Source organism: Motacilla alba, chromosome 3, assembly GCF_015832195.1.
Source record: "Motacilla alba alba isolate MOTALB_02 chromosome 3, Motacilla_alba_V1.0_pri, whole genome shotgun sequence".
Classification (NCBI taxonomy): Eukaryota; Metazoa; Chordata; class Aves; order Passeriformes; family Motacillidae; genus Motacilla; species Motacilla alba.
Genome location: NC_052018.1, coordinates 57,989,202 through 58,003,081, shown reverse-complemented (window position 1 = coordinate 58,003,081; position 13,880 = coordinate 57,989,202). Strand labels below are relative to the sequence as shown.

The 13,880-nt window shown below is 47.1% G+C and overlaps 1 protein-coding gene across 1 annotated transcript in view; it reads right to left on the bottom strand.

The window, feature by feature from the left end:
- Window positions 1-3,616, bottom strand: part of AKAP12 (A-kinase anchoring protein 12) — a 30,507-nt gene extending 26,891 nt beyond the window's left edge. Inside the window, exon 1 of the mRNA XM_038132202.1 lies at window positions 3,278-3,616. Coding sequence (XP_037988130.1) covers window positions 3,278-3,415 — 138 coding nt within the window. The 5' untranslated portion in view covers window positions 3,416-3,616. The remainder of the gene's footprint in view (window positions 1-3,277) is intronic.
- Between the last annotated feature and the right edge of the window lie 10,264 nt (window positions 3,617-13,880).

Here is a 13,880-nt window from a genome sequence, read left to right as displayed (position 1 = left end):
TAGAGAATGACCTTGCCAAAGAACTGGATGGTTTTTCAGGGGCTTAGCTCCTTGAAGCAGCTCGCACAGTGCCAGATGCAATAAAGGAGAAGAGGCAAGTGCTCTGGAGAGGAAGCAGGAGCACATGAACCACCTCATCAGACATCTCCATGGCTTTTGTCAGTTCAGGACATCAAAGGTTTGTTTGGCCTTCTTCAAGACCAAAAAAGATCTTGTTCCTACTTCTACTGAATCTAGTAAATCCTTCTCAGGCCTCCATGCTGCTCAGGACAGTCTGCCCATGAGGTTTCAATGAGTTTTCACCAGCTCACTGCTACCAACAGGAGAAGTTTTTTCATTTCCCCTCCTGCAAATGCTTGCCTTGTCCTGGCTCTTGGTCTCACCTCTACAATGTAGGAGTCAAATGAACTCACAAACAGATCAGGAAAATGGTCCAGCAAGAATAAATTTCAGTTTCCTGAAGGGTTAGTGAGTTTAACCTGCTTACAGAAAGGCAAGGTTAGGACACAACACACCAAGTGAGACTGCGTCATCTGAGGCAAAACAAAGAAGAACAGGGGAGGAAGAAAAGGAGGGGGGGAAGCATTGCTGCTACAACAGCAAGGATGTAACTCCATCACAAAAATCAGCCTTCTGTAGAACCATACCCTGCCTCTTGGTTTCAACAGGACCTCAGGTGTCAATTCACAGATCTGATTAATTCAGTTCAGGCAGCTGAATGGATTAGTACCACCAGGATCTCTCACACCTCCCTGCAGAGGCGGCTTCCCACAGTGCGGTGGCTATGCAAGATAAGGAGCAGCTCCTCCACTGCCAGAGCTTAAGTCTTGTCTGATACAGTAAAGAAATCTGCCCGTTTCAGGTCCCAGTACTGTGGCAGGCTGGAAACACGGGAGCTGCTTTACGTGTAACTCACCAGGAACTTTGGAGAAGATGGGGGTCAACAGCTGAGGTACTCACCACATGAGCCCACATTTAACCCGCCGTGTTCACAAGCCAGGGCCCAAAGCTCTGTAGAGCAAGGGCTTTCCAGGGTCCCTGGGCTGTAGAAGTGAGCAACACCGAAACACACACCCTCCCTTTTTTTAACCAGGATGCCCAAAAACTGGTACCTGGCCAAAGAGTCACACATGAGTAACAAAATGGCTTAATGACTATAAATTTTTTCCTTTCTAGAAGAAAAGGCAAAGACAGTTTCATCTTGTAAAAAATGCAACTACGTCATGAAAGAAATTTAATTAAATATTTCAAGGATTTCACATGACAAAAGAAAGCACAGTGTCTCTGAAATTTTATATCCTGTATAAGACTAGTTGCTTATACAGTTTATTTGCAATTGCCTTGCCAAGGCTAACTCAAGTTGGATTCCACTGAAGTCATTTTCCCAAGTTTTTTCTTCTAAAAGGGTTGTAATAAGCATTTTAATTTGGAAAATGCAAGACAAAAGACCACCCTCCAGAAGATTCCCTATCTCCCACAAACATATTAGCTATCTGACAGATTTCTCCAGGGGCATTGCAAGACCTGGTAATTTTCAAATTCACAGAGGTGGAAGGAATAATGATGAAAAACTGTGTCACAAATCTGCATAGAGTTACTTTACTTTAGTAAGACGGACTAAATGAGACACAAAAAAAGCACGACTAAACTTCATTAAAACCTATTTTTCTTTTTATGCAATGTAATGGAAGGCAAAATCAGCTGTTTTAGGAGAACAGCAGCAATACAACTTCCTGTAGCAGCAAAATGGTAATAGAACTTCCCCCATTTTAAACAGTTCTACTCGAATAATCAGGCAAAAATCTACTAGAAGACATTGTTCCCAAAGTTTAGAAGACATAAAATACAGTATTAATAATAATCTGTACTTGAGAACAGTATTACTGTGATTCTCTTTTTTCAGAGGGCCTTAGTTCCCATAACTGGATAAACATGGCTATGAATATTATGTCCCTTCTTCAAAGTCACATTATCTTAAATTTTAAACAACCACAATATCCAAATGCTTGCCCGATATAAATTCCCTCTTTTTTAAACGTCAGCATCTGAATTCTAAAATTGCCCAACAAAACTGTTACATATTTTGTGAACCAACACCAATCCCCAATGCTTATTTAGTTAAAAAAAAAAATAAAATACATCTTAGTTAATTTAAAGTTCATTCGCAGTGTGGTTTTCAAATCTGTCAAAACACGCACAAGGAGGTCTAGTGGCAGCCAGGAACTATGGGAAATTCAACTTGAAAGTTAAATCTGAACCACAAGGTCAAAGAAACAAAGTCATAACCGGTTCTCAAGCTCTAATACACCCACGCACCAGTCACAGAAACTTCGGAGTCTCCCTGCTCCGAGCACCCAAACTCCGAAGAGCCCAAAGAAGGGGATCTCGGTAAAACGTGGCATTATTTCTCCCCCCACAGACTCCCTAAAGCCACGCTATGTAAACACACAGATGCACATAACCTCCCTTTCAGTCCCAAAATCCCCTAAACGCGCCTATTCCAGAGGGATAAATGGGTTCATTCATATCTATTTTTAAACACCAGACATGTTTTAAAATAATTTCTTTCAATTCTTCAACGTCTTTATTTTAAATCACACATACCTAGACCTCCTTCGCTCCCCACGGGCTGGGGAGTTCGGGAATCCCACCCCCTTTGCCCCCTATGCGGTACGGCAGCGGGCCGCACCAAAGGCATGGCACCAGCCCTCGCCGCCGACACCACCGCCCCTTCCCCGCGGCGGCGGGCGGGGGGCGGCGGCTCAGGTGAGCCCGAATCCCGGGGTGCGGGACGCGGCGGGAAAGGGGGCACAGCGCGGCTGGCGCCCAGCCGAAGGCACGGCCGAGCCGCGCCCCGACGCGCCTCCCACCTGCTCCCTCGGGAGGGGAGGGGATGGAGTGGGGGGGCTGCGGAGAGCCGCGGGAGCCGCGGCGATCCGGCCGCAGGACCGCAGTCAAGAGGCTGCTTGGCGCAGACCTCGCCGCGGGTGGGTGCGGCTCCTCTCGCCCCGGACGCACACAAAAGCGGCGGCGCCCCCGCAGCCGCCCTCGCCCCCCGCCCCGCCGCTGCTGCCGCCGGCGGGAGTTTTATGACTGCGGCGCCGGCCGTGGCGCAGTCCCGGCCCCGCCGCGCCCCGGCTCCGCGCCCGGCCCGGGGGGTGCCCAGCGCTGCGGCAGGTGGCCGCAGCCGCGGCGGGAAAGTTTCCCCGGCCCGGGGGTGCGGCGGGAGCAGCCGCCTCGCGTCCCTCCCGCCACCTCCCCGCCGCCCCTGCCTTACCTTGGCGGGCTCGGCTGGTGGCTGGGGCTCCGCTGCGTCTTCTGCCGGCAGCGGCTCCGGGGGAGTGCTGGGGGGCTCGGCGGCGGCCCCGGCCCCGTCCTGCGGGGCGGCCGGCTCGGCGGAGCTGCCGGCGCCCATGGCGCTGCCCCGCGGCCGTGCGGAGCCGCGGGCGGGGGCTGGCGGTGGGCGGCGGCGGCACAGCCGGGAATGAAGGAGCCCGGCTGTCCACAAACTCCTTTAGGGCGCGAGAGGGGAAATTTAAAAAAAAAAAAAAAAAAAAAAAGGGAAAAGGGAAGGGGGGGGGGGGGGGGGCTGGAAAAAAGCGCGAGCGAGAGCAGCGAGGAAAATCACCTCCACCCCTGGTCCCCCCGCCCGCCTGCCTCTTGCTCCATCACATGAGCAGATCCCCGGACACGCCTTGCAGCATCAAACCGGGCTGATAAGGAGCGGCCAAGGGGGGCAGCGCCCTGCCCGCCGCCGCTGCCGCCTCTCCCCGCCCCTCCCGGGCACCGCCGGGGCGGGGGCGCCGCCCGGCCCCCGGCCCACCGCGGCGCTGACTCAGCGCTTCGGCCCCCTCGCCGCTCTCCCGGGGCCGGGATGAGCGCCCACCCGCCGGCACCCTCACGGGCTCCGGCCCAGGGGCCGCGCCCGCGCCCGGCCACGCTGCCCCTCGCCCCCCGCGGGGCTCCTGCCGCCTCCTGCCCCGGGCGCTCGGCTCCGCGGCCACCAGCCCTCAGCGCCGGCTCCGGACCTCAGCCATGCTGGGCCTGCCTGAGGGAAGGACGTCCAGGTTTCAGCTGATGCAGAAATGTAAGGTCCCGCGTCTTAGGCAACTTTGAAGAAACAAAAATATCAAGCCACCTTTTTGTTTTTGGACTTCTTTTTGTTTGTGGGTGAGGTTGGTTTTGGGGTTTTTTGGGGGGGTTTTTTGTTTGGTTTTTTTAATTGTCATGCAGGATAGGTTCCCAGTTATTAATTCATGCCAGATCCTGGCGCAAGCAAGCAAAGGCGAGAGCAGGGTAGTTTCTCTCCTAGCCCAGAATACACAAAGCATCTTTCCCATGCCACAAAAGCAGGACCAGCATGTATGTAGACCAGCTCTCTCTTACCTGGTACTTTCATAGGTGTCAACAGTGAAATAGCACACAAATTAAATTAAACTAACCACAATGTGCCAAATGGGTAGCAAACGGATCCATTAACTGTTCTTCACCATAACTATAATTTTTTTTTCTAAACATATGCGTGTACCTGTGCTATACAGAGTTCATGGTTAAAATCAGGAATGGTCTGAAGAATTCATAGTACAGACACAATTTCTTTTAGAACATTTAAACCAGTCCTCACTCACCAAAGCACTGTTTCATTCAGAAAAAAACCCATTCTGAAAAAAAAATCCATTCTACAAAGGGCCTAATCTTCACATACTGGTCAGTTTTTTCCTGAAAAACATCAACACACACATCAAGTCAATGACTGAAAAAGCATTTTCATCATCTCCCTTAGCTAACGCAAGAACCTACTGGAATTGTTCGTGTTCAGCAGACCAAAACTGGTGTTGTGGATCACAGAGTTGGGATAAATATCTCCCCCCCTTTCTGCTTAGTCTTCCTCATTTTCAGAAGAGAGAGGAGATACAGAGCTGAGCTCTAAGTAGTGCCTGAGTCCCTGTAGTAGAACTTACCCATAGCCTCCCAGTACTTCTGGATCACCCGCCAGCCAGCACTCATGATGGGGAGCAAGGGGCCTGTTCCCAGCCTTTCCTGGCTGTCGTCCTTTCTCCTCCATGTTTCTAGTGGAAAAAGAGCTGGCACCTCCTCCATTCCCCACCAAATTCGCCTTTCTCCCTGCCTTCAGCTGCTCCTTTGCAGGTGCAGCTGAGAATGGAGGCCAGCCCAACTGCTGCAGGGCTATCTTTGGTTCCCCTTCAACCGTGGACCCTGGGCATAGACACAGAGGATTCCTGGGCTTTGGAGAGGGGAGGGCTGGCTGTGGGGCTCAATGGCACACAGAGAGGTTGGGAACATCGTGTGCCACAGGGAGATCAGGGTTTTGCCAGGGAATTTCTCAGGAAGGGAAATGTGACATAATTCAAAGTCTGTGCCACATCATTTCTCTTTTCACTGCTCATTGATCACAAAATGCTTTCTCTGCAAGCAGCTAAAGCATTGCCTCCTTCCTTCCATGTAAACTTGCTCTTCAGTCCTTTTGCTCGTGCCTGGCAGCACCGGCTCTGTGCCCAGCAGTCTCAGACCAAAGATGCTGCAAGCACTGCAGCTGAGAGAGACACCCCTCAGTGCCCATTCACCGGCCATTTTCTGAACACAAATTACTTTATTTTGGCTGGAAGTCTTTGGTTACATCTATTCAGTGAACTAAAATGTGCTGGGGATGGCTTTCTGGTGATAAGGTTGAGCAGCACAGGATGGTTTGTGTGTACACTCATAACTTCTCCCCACTTGGAACCATCACATTTCTGCAAACTTGTGCTGCAGATAGCCATGAGCTGTTGTCTATCCCTGTATAATTCCTGATATGGGCACAGTTTCTGTCTCCTTTCCTCTTGCATTTGCTTTTGTTTTCTTTCCTGGAGTACATCTAGCATAGGAACTTTTAAGAGAGATATCCAACATCTCCAGTCTTGTCCAGAGGGTGGTCAGTTCCCAATTTGCCATTCTTGATGGTCTGTACAGAAGGAATCATGATGAATGACAGGTCTGACTCTGGCATTTGTCAGCCAGAGTGTTTCCCTCCCTTCTGCCTGTGTGCTGGGGTGGTTATTGCCCAAACCTTTACCCTGAACACTGCAACTGCCTCCTGCTGTATCAAAGTGTTGTTCAGGCGCAATGTCTGTTTCTGTTGACAGCCTTCCCAGTGAAATGCAGTCATATAAGCTTCCTCTGGTCCTCTTGCAAAGTCACCAAGTGTTGGTGCTGAGGCGGGAATATTCAAGCTATTGACAAAAGTATGCATGCACACTTTTTTGGATGAAGCCAAGGAATCAAGAAAGATAATAATTAAAGCTCTACTGGCATGTTATCTAGAACTATTTCTAGCGAAACATCTTTGAGGAAACTCTTACTAAGAGGTGCAAGCACAGACCTTCCAAATGGCAGGACAATCTTTCAGCATTGCAGCTAGCACATGGCTGTTTTAAAACTCCTCTGAAACCTGGATAACTTTCATAATGATATTTATAATGCAGAGTCTGTAGACGGGGCTTAATTTATTTACTTTTAAAATTGCTTCTTATCCAAAAGCATTTCTGATTGATGTAACCACTGCTGACGCTTTTGTACAGAAGAGACAAACCGCATGTCTCAGTCTGTGAGCCTCTGTTGATGAACTATTTTCCTGCTGTCTTCTGCCCCATCCATGATTTTCCCCATGCACTCCTTCCAGCTCTTTTGGTCCCTGCAAGTGGCCACAAGCTTTGCTGCCGTTGGCCGCTCTGGCTGATCCTGTGGAGCAGCAGGGTGGATGGGGAGTCAGCAGCAAGATGGGGATGGGAGGACTAGTCCCCAGCATCCATGATGGTGAACAGGACTGCCTGCCCAGCCGCCATGCCAGGGGCTCCTCCATATCCCATCCAGGCTGGCTCTTCACAGGTTTGTGTGAGACAGTGGCTGGGAGCACTAGCAGCTGCCTGGAGCCCTGTTTACATGAAGGCTCTTGCTTCCTTTATCAGTGGCGGAGCTGCATTGGGATATTTTTGGCATAAAAGCTAAGTGGAAGCATATCGCATAAGTGTTCTCAAAATGGGAAGCTCTCAAGAACATACCTTAGATCTGGATAGAGAATATAGTGCTCTGACTTCACCTCAGCTGTATTTACTGCAATCTTCAGCTTTTTCTCCCCTCTCTCTTGTCCAGTTATGATAGGAAATTCTAGGATGCTGTTACAAATACACGGATATGCCTAAGGAGCTAATATGTATCAGACAAACAAAATTCTGATGAGTGTAAAAAGAAGAAAATGACAAAAATAGCTGTGTAAAAATAGTTGTTTTGCAAGCAGAATTGATAATGCCTAGTAAGAAATAAGGAAAAAGGAATAAATTTTGCTGGTAGAAGACTGTTTCTTTACTTCCCAGGAGTTCACATATCCCAGAAGAATCATAGAGATAGATAAAATGAGCAGAACCTTTACATTTAATAGGTGGACATCACAGAGGTGATCTGTATCAGAAAAAACCTATTAGTGGATAAGCACACATCTGTGTGTCACACATAACAAAACTAAATTGGCTCCTCACACTGTGCAATTTAAAAATAATGTTAGTAGCAGAAATTTACTTCAGTCTTTAATTTGATGGTTATTTCAGTAAAGGCGATATATTTTTGTAGCAAGTATGTCATTCAGCAAGTAGTTGCACATTTCTGTAGCATCCAGAGACCCTTGTTGGATATCCCAGAGCTGTTTCAAAAGAGAGAGACCCAGCCTGTAGTTTTCTCTAGTACCAATCTGTCTCTCTACTACTATCTCTCTACTACTACCCAGCCTGTGATTTCTGATTTCTCTGTAGTTTCCCTGTGGTTTCTCTCCTCACTAGTTCACTTGTCCTGCTCTTCCCAGGAGGTGTTGGGAGATATGTTAAGCTTCAGGAGTCTAACTGTTGTCATCTGCTCATGGACAGTTCTTCACAGGGGCATGGGACAGGGCAAGAGACTGCAAAGGTCCATTCCCTTGGGCGTTTGGCTGAAGAGATTCACAGCATGTCCTGGGCACAGCCTAAATGGTCCCCTCTCAAACCTGTAAGAGTTCTGATCCTGTCTGTGTAATTATATTGGTGTTTCCAGGAGGCAGTGTTTGGGTGTTGAAGCTTGAAGATGACAGTGGATGAACTTTTTTTTCTCAAATGAGGAAGAAAAGTAAAATTTGGCTTCATAAAGAAGGAAAAAAAATATATTCTCTATGAATTCTCTTTTCATAAGAAAAGAAGGAATAAGCTTAAAGGGCTGTGTTTCATCATTCCCCTGTAATGCCAAGTGATCCACTTTTCAGCTAAGGACGGGAAAGATACAGTCAGGCTGTAGTTTAGTTTCATGTTATCAGTATAATAGTCATGCAGTGCAATAGGAGAATAAATGATGTCCTGTGCAGGTGCAAGGGGACACCAGCTTACAGGCAAGCTTAGTCACAGTGTCAAAGATGGAAGAATGTGACCTCCACTGCAGTGTTTTATCTGCTGCACAGACAAATGCGTCTCACCCAAGAAGCCTTTCAGGCAGAGCTCTGAGGAAATTCCTCATCAAGGGAGGAATGCCCAGAGGAGAGAGATAAAGAGGCATAGAAGGTCCCCCTAATGCCATTATCCCATTGTCCCAGCAGCAGGTGAGTGAGGCTCTTTTGTCTTCAGGACTAGACCCCTGTGGCTTGGGACTGAGCCCAGTGACTGTTTAGAAATGCCTTGGCACTACTGATGTTATCAAGAATGGCAGAGTTCAGAGCCAGCAGGTGCTAAAACACCACCCTGAAAATTAAATTGGAATCTGGAGTGGATTTAGAGAGTAGATTAGGTTGGGGGGATCCTCCAGAGGTCATCTAGTCCAATCTCTTGCTCAAAACAGGGTGAACTTCAGGCTTAGATGAGGTTGTTTAGGGCTTTGTTCAAGTGGGTTCTTGTTCCTGCTCCCTCCCACCCAGTGCCTGCCCCATATGTGCACATCAGTAGGTAAAGGAAACACCTTTCCTCTGTCACCAGCAACAATATGCTTCCAGTCACTGCTGCTGAGGGATCCCCATCCCTCACAAGCTTGACTGTCACCCTGAGATGCCCACCCTTTGCCTGCAGTCTCCACTGAGCCTCCGTATCCCCATCTGCTCTCCCAAAGGCTTGGAGACACAAGCAGGCTGTATCTTCCCAAGGGGAGACACCCATGGCCATCCCAAAAGGCGCCCAGCTCTGCCCACCTGGACAGATACATTCCCCTTAGGAGCCCTGTCCCATAAATGGGAACCAGGCTGTGAAGTTGCTCTGTGTTCTCTCCAGACTACCTGACCCTCTGGCAGTTCCTCATCATGTTTTGTGGCTCCTGGCTGAGCCAGGAGACATCTGCAGTGTGAAACTGCAAAAGCCATGAAACCCTTCCTCCCTCTTTCTACCCTGAGCAGGGTCAATGCACCTGGGAGGCCTTTATAGCTGCAGGTAAGAAATGGCAAAATGTTTAAGAAGAAACACGGACCACTGAGATTGTGTCTTAGTACTGTCACATTCTTCCTCTGGCCTGAGCAAGCACTGTCCTGCTCTGCTAGTACCCACCCAAAATAATTTCTCTAGACCATTACCTCTTGACTTGTCTATTTGCAGCTTACTTCTGGATCTCCACCAAGTATGATTTATCAACTTATCTTTGGCTTTACCATCTAAACCTATCATATTTATAAATTATCTTTCAGTACTGGCAATAGTCATGACTACCCACCTCCTTCATTTGCTTTTGAGATTTTCAAACAGGAGCATTTGTTCTATGCCCTATGCTGCTCCTGATGCCTGGAGGCAATGTCCTTCAGAATCTTCATTAAATCATGCCTTTGACATGTCATCTACAGAAAATGGGACAGCAGATAGGTAGGAGTGTGGCTGACCTATGACTAGTGATTACTTAGTAACATTATTTTCTTATTTCCTTATATCCCTTCATGGGCCCATCCCTATCTATTGCAGATACAGCAGGTTTCACCTCTGAGAGTCGGCCCTTTTCCCTTAACCCCTCACCTGCATGGTGTCTGTCAGCCCAGGCTGGCAGGGGGTGTCCAGGCACAGAGCAGCCCAGTGTCCCTATTGGCAGAAGGGTTTCACTGGTGAGCCCCCCAGGTCCAGGGGTGCAGAGCCATCAGGTGGGCAATACCTCCTCCCTTTCCTGGACTGGTGCACGTGGCCACTGAATTGAGGGAAGCCACAAGATGTGCTGTTTACACTACTTTGTAGTGGGATTGTAAATTTTCAGATGCAAAGAAAGTGCTTTTGTTCTGGCCAATAAAATGCCAAATATAAGGGAGGCTCTGGTGTGGCTCAAAAAGCCTATTTCTGAACTAATACAAGCAATAAATATCCCTTGGTCATTCATAATTTCTAATTTTTGTTGTGAGCAATGCATAGAAATTCTAGTCTGATCACTTGACTGACAAAATACAAAGCAGCACCTAAACTTTTAACCAGAGGTTTTTAATTTTCTGCCAACATGATAAAAAATAAGCTCACTCCCAGAAAAATAACAAGAATAAAAATAGCCAGAAAGATAACCATCATCATTCAGACTTCTAAATAATGCCCAAATTGGGACTTGAGCTCAAAGCAATTTTAGCCCCTTTGTTGTCTAGGCACATAGAAAAATCTTACAGATGCAGAAAGGATGCAAGAAGTAGAACAAACATAGGTAATTTCTATAGTCTTGGTTTTGTCTTAGTTTGTAGAAGAAGGCACTAGCACACCTGACAGGCAAAAACCTTCATCAGCAGTAAGAACAAGTGAGAACCATCTCCAAGCTCTGTGTGGGTCTGTGTCTTGGAAAACAAAAGGTAGAAAGCCTCTGGCATGAAGACAGGAGTCTTTCAGTAAGGTATCACATACAGATGTAAAATTTAGATCAACTTTTTCAATTTTTACACATAAAAAGGTAACAAGCTTTTCTCTATCGGTCTCCACCTTTATGAATTTATAACAATAGTAACACGGATTCAGCCCAGCCAGTAAATGGTCTCTGCTCCTCAGCTGTAATAGGAGGGACAATGACCCAGATGGTGTCACTTCTAGGGCTGGTCAGGCTGCCACTGTACTTGAAGTGATCCTTGATAAGATTTCAAGTGAAAGGAGGGAAAGACAGAAAGAAAGAAGGCAAGGAAGCCTCCCCCACTTCAAATTCTTCAGGCTGACCTGTCAGCTTCTATGTTACTACATTTGGACTTGAATTTCTTGCCAAGGTCAGAGCAGATTAGAAGCTGCTTTCATATCTGACAGAAATACTACTCCCCGGTGAACAAGGGGGTGTAGCTCCAGCATCTTTAAGTGGAAAGTTCAGTCTTCTCCAGTCATCAGTGTGGAGTGCACAGGGGCCTCCCAATATTAACTCTGGTCAGCACCAGAGGGTCATCTTCTCTCCATAATCCCACATTCTCCCCCTCTCTGCTTGGATCTGAGATGCAGACTTGAAAAGCCTGACTGAAAATACCAGAAAAACAGTGAGATTTGAAGGATCATATGATCATCTCATGATCACCAGTATTTGTTTCTTTTTATGCTCTTTGTGGGAAATATATACTACGTTTTTCTAAATCACCCTTAAAACACAACAGAAGAATTATGTGCAGCCAGGCAAGAGTTTGATTTCAGGAGTGACCTCAGGACTCACATTTCCTCTTGCCTGAAGCTCAATTCACATTTGTAGGGAACTTGCTCAGTGGGAGACATGTTTTTCTTAAATGTTCAACAGCTGCATGGAAGCTAGGCAGCAGGAAAAACACAGGGGCAGGCAAAGGATAAAAATAATAATAATGTATTACCCCTTGTCTTTTAAAACTTTGGTTCCCTCAAATAAAATGTAAAGAAACCTGGAAGTCCTGATGTGATGAGACCAAGGCACACTGGATAAGCAGCTTGCCAGAGGTCACAAAGGAGCCTGAACAAAGAACAACATGCATCATTCAGCCATGTTTACAAAAATGTCTAGCTCCACCAGAATTAGTAATTGCATGCCAGAATGCTAAAGTTTTTTTTCAGTACAGAACTAAAGAACACAGGGCTGAGAAAACACGGTGTGAAAACAAAAGGGATTATAAAGTCTTTAGAGCAGACTGGCAAAGTAAGAGGGTTTGCTGAGGAAAATGTCTGGAGAAGATATCAGTACCAGAAAAGGAATGAGGCTGTAGTAGTCAGCAGGTGACCACAAATCACTGAAGATCAGTGTTAACCAGAGTTTTTCATTTGGCCACTTGGCTTCCCATATGCCATTTTACATGTCACAGACTGAGCTTGCACCCCTTTTTTGCTCTGCCTCAACGATAGTTTGCAGCAGTGAGAGGGGCTGCTCAGAATAATTCAGAAGTATTTCCCTGGTTTATTTTCCCTGTGTGGGACACCTCATTGGCCGGAAATCAATCTGTGTGCGTCTCACAACCAGGAAGGAAGGAGACATTAAGGAAGTTAAGATAAAGAGAAAGCAAAGAGGAAAGAGAAGCAAAGAAGTCAGGAGTGGCAGAAATCAAGAGACACAGGGATGGTGGTTATGGACTCCAAAGACAGCAAAGGGCAGGTAGAAAGAAGCAATGAAAATCAGTGAGACCTAGAGAGAGCGAGGAATGAGGGCAAAGGAAACAATTTTCTCAAATATAGTGTTTGGTTGAAAACTGAATGCAAAATAGTCACAAAAGTTTTAACCTAAACTGATATCATATCAATAAACACTTTTTGGAGAAAATCAGGAGTTATTATTGCCTCATCAGTGTGCCCGTAGCCCTTTACTGGGTCAGTGGGCTGACTCTTCTCTCTGTGCTTGTCCATGTGAGGTAGTGGGGAGGGATGGAGATAATGCTGACGGAAATTAGTCCCTCTTTATCTGGCCTGGCTCTGGCTGCAAGACTAAACAAGCTGAAAATACTCCTTAAAGGTGATAGGTCTTCACAAAACACAATTAACAACTTCAAGATGCCCTTCCAGGAACCAGCAAGACAATTTGGAGCATGCAGGGTTGGTTTATCCTAAAAGGAGTCAGTCTCTCAAAACACATAGAATTCAAAAGCAGACATGTCTGTCAGGCCATGGCGAGGAGCATCAGCTGTGTTCCTCTGGCCCCATGGGGGAATGGGTGCTGGCAAAAGCCAAGACCGAGAAGCAGAAGGGGGCTTTATTCTTTGGGTGGTTCATAAATAACTTCCATCTGATGCTGGAGAGACAATGACTTGGGGACCAGAGATGTTTCAGAGAAATACTTCTGCTGCTGCTGCATGTTCCAGGTGTGGCAGCAGCCCTCTGAGAAAGCCAGACCAAGCAGCAGCATGGGTACTAGCCTGTAGCTTGTTTCTCATTGAATTAGAAGTTGTAAAGTCACCGCTGCAATTGTCAGTAGCGCCTTGAGTCTCATCCTGTGATGGTAACATAAAAAAAAATCTTGCCAGCAAAATATGAACCCTCTTGCAAAACTTAAAAACTGTCCTTTTGTATGATTCTCCTCCTTGTTTTCAGACCTGTCCTCAGATTTAAGTGGCATCATACAGAAACTCAGTAAATCCCTTTGGCCACTCTGTCCAACAGCGTGCAAACTGCTAATTAAGAGTATGAGCAGTTAACATGGACACTACATAATAACAAAACTCCAGCGAACTCTACCAAAGTTTATTCTGAAAAGGAATCAGTCCTGAATTGAATTCCTTCCCAGAAAAGCTGAATGTGGTACTGGAGCATTCCCAGAGGACTCTCAGCTGCATTAGAGACATGGTCTATGCCTGGCAGGTGTTTCTTAGCACAAGCTCTTCACAAATGGGTGCACACATGACATGGAAGCCCATCAGAGGGGCAGTGGGTCTCCTCAAGTCTATTCCCTGTGTGGGCAGAGCTGTTCCCTGTCACCTGGGAAGGACTCCTCTCCACTGGCACCAGCACAGGTCC